Source organism: Hypomesus transpacificus, chromosome 22 (genome assembly GCF_021917145.1).
Source record: "Hypomesus transpacificus isolate Combined female chromosome 22, fHypTra1, whole genome shotgun sequence".
NCBI classification, from domain to species: domain Eukaryota; kingdom Metazoa; phylum Chordata; class Actinopteri; order Osmeriformes; family Osmeridae; genus Hypomesus; species Hypomesus transpacificus.
Genome location: NC_061081.1, coordinates 9,436,056 through 9,447,064, shown reverse-complemented (window position 1 = coordinate 9,447,064; position 11,009 = coordinate 9,436,056). Strand labels below are relative to the sequence as shown.

Sequence of the window (11,009 nt, the reverse complement as noted above, 5' to 3'; positions counted from 1 at the left end):
GGCCACATCGAGCCACGGGAAGAACAATACCTCTAACTCCTCCTACTGCTCTTTGTGAGTGAGTGAGTGTGTGTACGAGAGAGGCAATAGGTCATCTTTGTAGGTCACACTTTACACTTCAGTAAGGATGAGGTCACTGAATTTTGTTTTGAAGTTTTCTTTCCCTCTACTCCTAACTCCCTAGCCCCACTCTACCAGCCTTGACCTTCCATGGGCTTGTCTTTCACTTAAGGTTATATTTTATAGTGTTGTAAGTTTAATTGTAAATTGACATTTTTACCCATTAATCTACACTCAATTACTCATAATGACAAAGTGAAAAATTTGCTGTCTTTTACTGTCAGAAGATAGGCCAAGGAAGACAATCAAATGGAAAAGATTTGACCTATAGGATTTATTAGAAAGTGATAGCATGAGTGAGACCCATGACTCTCAGATGGCAATTATATACATTAGCTGGACAGTACAGACATAGTAACCACTAAAACATGCCCTTAAACAGTACACATTACACAAATGATGCACAGGGGAAACGGTACACAGGTGATGCGGTCATCACTAAGTTTGGAGACTAATATCTACTTCCTTGCTCTCCAGAGGTTACACAAAGTGCATTCCTAGATCTATACGGCCTTCTAGGGGCACATGAGGCGACCTCTTCCTCACTGAGACACAAGCTAGTGTATACAGAAAATCTGCATATCAACAACCTATAAACCTATAACAAGCTATAAAACAGTCAATCCACAGCTAGGGTGAGCACAGAGTCAAGAGACTCTGAGGATGGTGACTGCAGCCTGCTCTACTTCACTAAAACTTGGGTAATGCCTATACTGTCATAATAAACAGGAGGTTCAGCTTGTCTGGCCAGACTAATCTGTTGCAAGGTCCGATTTAAGGGGTATGAGTATACTCCAAACCAATTTCCCCAAAGGGACAAATAAAGTATGTCGGTCTGTCATAGCCCAATGAGCTAACAGACAGGACACCTGGCCTGCCCAACATTGGTTTACATTTCAAGAAGTAGACAAAGAAACCATCTCTAACATGCAAATGTGGCACGTCAAACTTTCACAAATACGCATTCATTTATCCTTGCACATTCTTTCTTTCTCTCATTCTCTCATTCACTGATTCATTGCTATTCTCACTGTGTTTTCCTTTCTCTGTCTCTAAACACGCATGCAGGAACAAACATGGAACATTTGATATCGATGGCTCTGCCGTTCATCACATCGTGTTTGTACTTGTCGTGAAGAAGACATGAGGCCTCAAAAGGCGCTCGGAGAAGTGTGCAGTCTGATCACATAATGGTGTTGTGTGTATAGGTGTTTTGTTAAGAGGATCTGGACATTATCTCTCTCTGTGAAAGAACATGAACAGACTTGCAGCTCCCTACAAATCTGATCCTACAAAGAGAGAGAACGGAAGAAGACAAAAACAAGTGAAGGAAAGAGGGCTTGGGGGAGTTCATATCCAGATGGGACAGGTGGTAAGCTGGCGGCTGTCGGAAAAAACTAGAAAGATGGAATTCCATAGGACTGTCATGGGAATGCCCCTTGGCCCTCTCCAGAGGGAAACACTGCGGGATTCTGGGCTTTGACAAATTTTAGTGAAACCATGCACCATGTGTGCAAGTCCGAGAACTTCCTGCTGCATATTGTCTGGACACAGGCTGTAGCTGGTCCTAGAACCAATGTTGTTGACATGGGAATTTAACAGATGTCCTACATTAGATTGAGATACAAATCTGCTGATCAATCAACGTTTTTCAACAATAGTTCCCTCACAGTGCTGCCCTAACCCTAACCAGTAACCAAACCCTTACCATGACCTCTAAATATAGTTAATCCTTAAAAGAGCAATCAGGCAAGTTATGATGATATATATTTTCCTCCAGTCACAACCTCCCACGGTAATATTATTTTTCTTGTGCATATGTAGCTCTGTTGATTTGGATCTACTACATGAGTGTGTATGTCAAACTGATACTGCTCATACCTGGCACTGCTTATTAGCACACTCAAAAGCCAACCACCTGATAATGATATGGAATCAGTGAAATATAGCTGCTTAAACACACACACACACGTAAACTGTATCTGCTAAACTTAAATTTGTATTAACTATATATGATCATATATAAATCCCAACCACAGTTTTACAGGGTTTGTGTGTTTGTGGCTTAACATTAGCCTCCTCTCCAGAAGAGAGTCATTTGTATAAACTACAAGCTCCTGCTGCAGAGGACCCTAGATGGCACGCTCATACATACACACACTCACTCTCACACACACACTTCCACGTCTTTGGAAGAGGGGGCAGAGAGGAAGATAATGGAATGTGGCAGGACTTGTTTAACTACAGAGAAAGAGAGAGGGAGAACAAGAAACTAGGAGACAGAGAGAAGAAAAAGGTCAAAAGCAAGTGCTCAGAAAAAAAGTTTAGGAATTAAGAGTAGTTTCCCTCTGTGAAGCGATTGTCCTTCTGTCATTCTACTCTGCAAAGAAGAAACTGTTCCCATAAGACACTTTTCAAAGATCACACACACAGTGCATTTGCTTTGAGTGTTCAAGGTCGACAGACAGAATAAGGGGCGTGACTGAATGGAACAGGCCCAGGGAGAGCACTAAGGGCAGAGGTCACATGTCCATCTCTCACCTGTGACCTTTCCCTTGAACAACATCCTTTCTGTCTGATGAAGTGCTGACAACTTAATGTCAGTTTTCAAAGAGTGAAATTCATACAGGAAGGAAACTAAAGTGTATGTGTGAGTTTTTACAAACACAGACAACCAGACACACTGACTATGGTATTCCTGCCCTATATATTCAAACAGAAGCCACAACCTTATACAGCTCTTATATAACTCTTAACAGCTCTCCTGTGTGTATTTGTGGATCTTTGTGGATCCATGTGTGAGTACCTCTTTGTGTGAGTGTGTGTGTGTGTGTTCACAACACAGCTGGTTGCCGTCTCTGTGAAAGTAATTAGAGAGTGTAGGAGGAAACAGGAGATGTACCCTTATATACTCTTACATCTGGTCGCTAACCTACACAGCGTTTCTACGTACACGTGTGTGCATCTGTGTGTGTCTAGGTGGGAGAGTGTGTTATATTTACAGCTACAAGATCTTCTCACCTGATTATACCTTGACTAACCAGCAAACATAATACTCTCTCCAACACTTACACACACACACACACACTTATCTGTAAACCAATCCCATGTGACGCACCCTTTCCCAAAAGCATGTCATCTTAACAACTGCTTGACTGGAAGAGACAAAAGGAGAGGGGAGTGAGGATAAGACTCTTGTTGCTCTCCTTAGAGGCCTCCACTGAGTGTGTGTGTGTGTGTGTGTGTGTGTGTGTGTGTGTGTGTGTGTGTGTGTGTGTGTGTGTGTGTGTGTGTGTGTGTGTGTGTGTGTGTGTGTGTGTGGGTGGGATACTCTTTAGGAAGTCTGTCACAACTTGTTTGATCTTTCATACTAATGCGGGCCATTATGGTCGGCTATATCCAAATCAAACACAGACACACACTCACACATACACAAATAACCACAGTCACACAAACACACTTTAACACACATACAAATATAAACACACGCTCTCTCACAGACACACATACACATTTTGTCGACTTTACCAGAACATGTTTCTACCTCATTTTTAAGCGCACGGGTATAGGAATTCCCGGTACCCAGCTTAAACGGGCGACTGCCTCGCGTGCCAAAACACAGAAACACACTCTGTATCAAAATAAACTCCTCAAAAAAAATGCCCTTAAATAATACCAATTGGTATTGTATTTAAAAAATAGTTGGAAAGCCTAATTAGTCACCTTTACAACGAGGTACAACTTGTAAGGATCGTGCATTCGTGGAATGAGCAACACAGCTAACCGTGTGGGTAATGGCCCAAAATATTTGACCAAATCCCCTGCAATATTCTTCTGTTCGTATTCACTCTCGGTTTGAGTTGTTTGGTGGATTGGATAATTGCACTCTCCCACAGTAATAAGGAAAAAACAACACATATTGACCATGTTTACACTTTATTCATTTTACACTGTCAGGGAACTCAGTAGCGTGGAAGATCCATACGCAGCCACAACACCTCCCCCTCATGCTGGTCACCGGCCTGATCACACACTGCTGTGGGATGGCATCCCATTCCTCAACCAGGATTTGTCGCAAGTCAGCCAACATGTTTGCATTGGTCACTCTGGCACGTACAGCAAGCCCAAGCTGTTCCCACTTGAATCTCAAAACGAGAGTGAATACCAACAGAAGAATATCGTTTACACAGCTCAAAATCCTTTGCGTACATGTACATGTAGGCCTACATGTAGTTGCATGTACATGTCAGGCTAACAAAGAAACAACTTGAATAAATAGAAAACATTTATTTTCGAAAAATAAATACAGTATATGTGTATTTGCAGAAACAATATGATTTGAGAATAGTTGTTGATCTTGATATAGTAGCCAACAGTGAAATTCTTATTACATTGATTTACTGGTTATTATAGTTATGCCTTCTCAAGTGTTCTTGGGGCTACATAAACAGCGAGAGCAACCCAAAAACTTAACCAGGATACTAATTCCCCACAAGTCAATGAAACTGTCAATCAATCTCGGAATTACTTTAGTCTGGTCCCCAGGCACGCATTTAACAGTCTCCACTTTGCAACATTGAGAAAAAGAAAGTGCACAAGCTCGCCCATGAGTTACTGCAATATTCCTCCGCGAGCTTCTGCTGGTCCACGCGCTCCGTACATGAGCTACCTTTGCTGTGCCTCGCCGGTGGCGCAGTGGTTGTGGTAGCCATGGCGTTGGTACGGGGAGTCTTCTGGGGGTTTACTGAGTCGCTGGGCTGGCCAGCTTCGGAATGAAACGAGCCGATGTCCAGTTTGAAGTGCGCATCCGGAGTAGCGCGCTTGCACATGCCTGCTTTAACCAGCGCACGTTCATCCTTGCAAAGCTTTTTCTGCAATTTTTTTAGCGCGCGAGCAACCTGCTTCCAGTAGCCCGCTGGATTGGTACCGAATCCTGGACAGGTAGTGGGTTTTGCGTTGTAGTCGCATCTTAATTCAGTGACTCCTCCGGTAACCTGCGCTTCGGGATTCTTGCAAGTAACAGCTAACGTAACTGTTTCCTTGCCACGCACTGCCCATGTACACTGCAGCTTATCCTTAGTGGAAAACTTTCCTTTCGGCGCGGCCCTCTCCGTCCTGCTTGGCGTAGCGCTTGGAGATTGCTCTGATTTACCGCTGCCTCCTTTGCCTTTGCGCCCCTTTCCATCCCCTTTGCCAATGGACACTAAGACCTCTTGAGCGAGGCAAGCTACGAACAACCAGAGCGCGAGGGTCCTCAAGAACAACATGTTGTACTTAAGGAAATTAAGTGACCTATGAAGAGATAAATATAATTTTAAAAGTTGTGCATGTCATGTGCTTGAGTGGCTTCTCCCACAATGCGTGGATTTTGTTCCATCTAGCACTATCAAACACAAATTATATTGAACATTAATGTTCTAGAAAGGAAACGTTTGACAAAAATATATACTCTGCATCCATCTGGCACATTTAGGATGCTTTACTTACCGACAATAACAGGGTTTCCACGTGCGTAAAGTCCGGTGTTGCTCTTGTAGACATCTGTGTAGGACGCATCTAGTATTTATAGATCCTGCAACACGCCCATCTTTCCCGCTCTAAACACACGCTCACACACACGCTCCTAGTGCGCGTGTCACTGGGGACGTAACAGCGCGCGAGAATCAAAGTTTGATTTTCTTTGCTGGTAGTTCAAAGCCTGACATGACACGTCCAGTCTCCCTACAAAGAGCGTCACACACGCCTACACACACACGCCTCAAGTGCAGTAGTGCTTGGTTTTAATGGCGTGGATTTAGGAGTTGAAAATTACACTAGTTTAAAGCCAATGGAGTTAAACATTCAAAAAAAGCTGCCTACTACCTTGACCCTATTCTGACCTAAAGGGAGTGTGTGTGGGGGGATAGTCTTTTATCCCCTCTACTCTGAAATATATCCCTCTTTGTTTTTTTCTCTCTCATCCCAGTTTTTGTCTTTATTCACAAATCTCGGATCCCCATGGCAACTTGAGGAATGCAGCCGTTTATGGGTGGAGGTGTGGCGTATGAACCAAGCCACTGAGACGTGCGTGTGTGTGGGCTAGCGCGCAACGACGGTCCTTGAAGGCTGCGGGGTATAACTCATAATCACTCTGAGACCCGAGCCCATGTTCTCTAAAGCTGAGCGGTCGCATGTGTGCGGAAGTGCTTGAAGTTGACCGCAGAGAGAGAGAGAGAGAGAGAGAGAGAGAGAGAGAGAGAGAGAGAGAGAGAGAAAGAGAGAGAGAGAGAGAGAGAGAGAGAGAGAGAGATTTGGAATAAGATAAGAGGGTGAGAGTATCGAGAAAGATGTAGGGGAACGGGACAAATAAATGAATTCCTGCCAGCCTGATAGTACACTGTCAAACGTAATATGTTGCTTCTGAGAACTGAAAACCAGCTGCGTTCTTGGCAGTGCAGCGCATCCAAGTGGTGAACATTGGTAAGCAGAGCGAAATGTGCAACGTCATAAATCTGACAATCTGTTTCTCCTTCATAACACCAATTGGATTTGTATTGAATATAATTTTCTTTATACAATTCTAATGGCATGCTACATTGTAAGCTTTAAAAAAAAGTACTTACAGACTGCTTAACATCCGCCCAAAACAATAGGTGTGCAAGTTGTTATAAACTGTTCAGTCATTCTACACTGAGATGTAGCTAGGTTACAGTTTCGAGTCCTCTCTTATTGTATTAGTTTACGACCTCGCAGGTTCCAACATAAAATCAGTTAACGTAGCCTACATTTAAAAAACAAATCTCCACGCTATGTCTTCCGGCCATTTCAGATTTACACCTGTTCCAGGTGTTCCACCTGTCCAATAATCAGAAACCACTGTGTCATCAAACAAATAAGTACTTCATATGTAGGCTACTCCATTCTGCTATAAAATATTTACCTGTTTAGGCTACTATAATCTCAATTCTATTAGAATTTTATATTGTCTCCAAAAGCTCTGCCACAGTATATTATGATATCACTAATTAATTCAGTTGCACGACTCGAGTAGGCCTACTTAAATATTCAGCTCTTGCAACCTATCCTGGAGTCGGGATTTTAGAGCGCACACTACCAATCGTACCGTTGGAGCCTGCCTACAAACCTCTCTGTTTTCATATATATCAAATTTCCCATTTATTAGCACCGTTTTAGGGGTCGACACGCTCTGTGAGTTAGCTTTCACATGCTAATGGTAGTTTGAGCTACCCTATGCATAGATAAGTAATCTTACCGTGATATTTGAGAATAAGTGCGACTGTTATACCAAGAAAGCACTGTTATACGCAAAAAGGGGCTTATTTGATGAATAGCCTCAATGAAAATTGAACAGAGATGAGCGGGGGCGAAAGTAAAAAAGCGATTTTCTCAGAGCCCTGACAGTGACTACATTTGAATTCCAAGTTATGACAGCACCTTCGGCACGCTGACGGGGCAGAAAGTAATGTGCAACTTGTGTTCAAAATGAAATTATCGACATTTGTAAAAAATACCACCTGGTATTGATAGACCACATTTGTGAGTTATTGACCGAAGCAAAAATATATGTATGTATAAAACATTGTCTTTTAAAAGTTTTTCTGAAAAATTGTACTTTCGCCCCCGCTCTCCCCTACTCTACATGAGAAAAAATACACAATTCAAACAAGGCAGGACAAGTTGAGGACACAGGAGAAAAAGTCCCCATTCTAACTTTATTTTGTTTACATTCACGCTTCTGTATCTTAAACTTTATTGCTCACTTTTTTAGTTTATTCTCCATGTTTTCAGATGATGTGTGTTAGCGTTACATGACGTGGGAATATTACAGAATATACAAACAAAATCACAAGTCTCATATCTACTGTTATGTGTGTGTGTCTGTGTTTGTGTGTGTCACAGTATTTATTTAATGATTCATGTACAAAGAGATGTGATGAATGAGCAGAAACAAAGAGAAACAACAACACACTTAAACGTTGAACAGACGTTAGATTGTGATCTACTGCAGTTGGTTGTTTTGGGGTGTTTGAGGTGAGAAGGAGGGCTTGTGGACGCAGGACTGTTCTGCCCGGCCTTCCACACACCACCACCCCAGGCCCTCATGTTAGCTGGTGTTACTCTCTGTCGATGATGTTACGAACCCCGGCTGCATCAGAAAGAGAGAGTAGCCTCAGTACATTCAACTAGTAATAGGATCTCATATTTTTACTGGTGCTTTCAAGTAAACTTTATATTACAATCAAAATAAACAATACAGAAACAACATATTCATCAACAGCCTTTGTGATAGGAGCGAAGAGAAAGACAGATAAATAGAGCGTTAGAGAAAATTCTAAATCCAGTGTTGACACCCTCCCTGAACTCAACAGTAGAACTATCTGTAGTTGGCTGCACTGGTGAGGCTGTGAATGAATGCCTCGGTAAACTATCAGTGTTCCAAAACCTCATACCATGGGACTACTTCTAAATCTATCATTCAGATAGGTCGTTTACACTCTCGATAACACCACCACCATACAGATGTCTCAAACTTCAACCTGCAGAGCTCTGTGCCATTTACGACTCTCTTTCTCACACGAGCCGGTTTACCTTTTACAACCCAAATTCCATTCTGGTTCGCTTCCTTCATTCAATCCTCTGTTCTCTCCATATCTCTATCATTGTTTCCACCCCTGCTCTGCATCTTTCACCAAGTCTTTATGACATGATTCTCCCTCTCTCTGACACATACCAGTGTTCTGCCTACCTGTGTTCTACCTACCTGTGTTCTGCATGTGTTCTTGTGTTCCCTCAGTTCTGGAACCAGCTGATGAAGTAGGTGCAGATCCCTTTGAAGCTCTTCCAGCAGTACTCCTGTGCCAGACGGGATGCCTTGGCGTCGGGCTGCTCCGTGGGCTTGGTGGTGGTCTTCCCAGGCTTGACTGTGGGCTTCTTGACAGGGCCCTTGCCAGGCTTGGCAGGCTGGGGCTTGGCAGGCTGGGGCTTGGGCTGGGCTGGGGAGGCCTTGGTGGTGACAGGCTTGGACTGGGAGGTAATGGGTTTGCGCTCCACGACGGGTTTGGCAGGCTTAGGGGTGGTGGTTTTGGGCCAGGAGGCCAGGAAGGTCATGTGGGCTTCCTCAGGGTACTTCTTACACATCTGGGGGCGGAAGACTTTGGGTCCCTGGCACGCATGGTTCTGCTTGCGCATGTCCCACATCATCTGGGTGAAGTAGTGGCGAGGGCTGGTGTTGTAGGCGCGGCAGAGGTTAGGCTTGCCCTGGAAATCACAGTAGTAAGAACGCCCCTGGCTCTGGCCCTGGCTGGGACCCTTGCAGGACACTCTAAGGCGGGTGTAGTCCCCAGCGCCGGACACCACCATGGTGCAGGCATCCCTGGCTTTGGTGTTGAACCTGATGGGGTCGTCCCAGATGCTGCGCGGTTGCTGCTGCTGCGCCGGCGGCTTGTTGTCGTTGCCATTGTTGTTCTGTGCGTGCGACACACACACGCCGGCCGCTAGCACCAGCAGCAACACTCTCACCCCGGCTCTCATGACGACGGCGACCGTGGTAATGGTGGATAGCAGTGGTTTGAATGTATGTGTGAGTGTGTGTGCACTGAGGCTTGAGGTGTGCAAGAGTAGCCAGCGGCCACGTTTGGGTTTATAAAGGATCGGGCTACAAAGAAGGCATTCAGGTGGACTAGTAGGGGGGGATGCAGCCCAAAAACCCTACCCAAGCACGCACACACACACATACACACACGCACATACACTCACAACTCCATAAGTCACAGAAAACAAACATGCCCCACTCCCACCCCTTATTGCGCTGTGGCCAATCTGGATTTACAGTTTGAAGGGCCAATAGAAAGAGTGTGAGTCCTAGGTAAGGATGACGAATAGTGTGGAGGTGTGTGAAGAAAACGGCAGAGCACAGGAGTTAGTGGGGAGGAGGAACATGACCAGGGGAGGAGGTGAATGTGTGTGTGTGTGAGGGGGGGGGATATGGGGAGGGAGGAGGATGAAGGACTTTACACATATGAAGCCAAACACCCTGAAAAAAGCTTCTTGAGACATTATATAATCTCACATAAGAGGGTCTTTGACTATTGATGAGCAGCGAGGAGAAAGATGGACACAGAGAGAGTAGAGGCGAATTCACCCCAAAATCAACAAACAAATTACATTGGGACATACCTAAGCAATTAGGAGCCATAATCCTAATCACTTGGTCTGAACATTTGTTTTAGTATTTAGGACAAACAGAACTCTTAGTGGGCTGCTGAGTGAGGGCTTGGCCCTGGTCAACTAGGGATGAATGCAGTAACAGACCTCACCATTATAGCAGCTGGAAATATTCCATGCAGACTGGAATGGGGTGGAGCGGTGGAGGGGGGAGGGAGGAGAGGAAGGAAAGGGGGGAAGGAGGAAGCCATGTGCAGTACTTACATACATACAGACGCATGAAGGCTAGAGATAAACGTGCACATATGTATGGGCACAGAACACCCACCCCTCCCACCCCCATCTAACACACAAACATGCACACACACAACGCTTTTTGAGTCCTTAATCTAACTGAAGGAAAAAGAGGATCCTTTGGAGAGACACTGGAAAAGAAAAGTAAACAACGGAAGCAGGAAAGTTGTGTGTGTATGTGTGTTGATGTACTTGATCGAGTGCCTGTGATGAGCTTGGGAAAGGGATGCATGGATCATGGCCAGAGTGCCTGTGTGTGTGTGTGTGTGTTTGTGTATATGTGTGTCTAGGGGTTGTCTTCTGTACCAGATGTTCTCTTCTAATTCACTTAAAGTATTCCTCGTCTGATAGGATGCAGTTATATCACGCCACCTTGAGCCCCCCTAACTCCTCCCTCACTCCCCTCGCCCCCCGAAACAAACCCAAACACA

General features: G+C 44.5%; 2 protein-coding genes across 2 annotated transcripts; both read right to left on the bottom strand.

The window, feature by feature from the left end:
* Window positions 1-4,392: 4,392 nt before the first annotated feature.
* On the bottom strand, window positions 4,393-5,715 carry LOC124484209 (fibroblast growth factor-binding protein 1-like). The gene is made up of 2 exons (XM_047045034.1): window positions 5,608-5,715; window positions 4,393-5,412 (listed from the first exon to the last, which is right to left on the bottom strand). Exon 2 carries the CDS (start codon window positions 5,385-5,387, stop codon window positions 4,674-4,676), a length of 714 nt encoding a protein of 237 aa, XP_046900990.1. The 5' UTR covers window positions 5,388-5,412; window positions 5,608-5,715; the 3' UTR covers window positions 4,393-4,673.
* A 2,073-nt stretch (window positions 5,716-7,788) lies between these two features.
* LOC124484251 (fibroblast growth factor-binding protein 2-like) lies at window positions 7,789-9,730 on the bottom strand. The gene is made up of 2 exons (XM_047045099.1): window positions 8,882-9,730; window positions 7,789-8,266 (listed from the first exon to the last, which is right to left on the bottom strand). The coding sequence occupies exon 1, from the start codon at window positions 9,649-9,651 to the stop codon at window positions 8,911-8,913; it is 741 nt and encodes a 246-aa protein (XP_046901055.1). The 5' UTR covers window positions 9,652-9,730; the 3' UTR covers window positions 7,789-8,266; window positions 8,882-8,910.
* Between the last annotated feature and the right edge of the window lie 1,279 nt (window positions 9,731-11,009).

What these genes read in the sequence shown, in the direction of transcription:
- LOC124484209 (XM_047045034.1), bottom strand. Translation starts at nt 5,387, where the DNA reads ATGTTGTTCTTGAGGACCCTCGCGCTCTGGTTGTTCGTAGCTTGCCTC.
- LOC124484251 (XM_047045099.1), bottom strand. Translation starts at nt 9,651, where the DNA reads ATGAGAGCCGGGGTGAGAGTGTTGCTGCTGGTGCTAGCGGCCGGCGTG.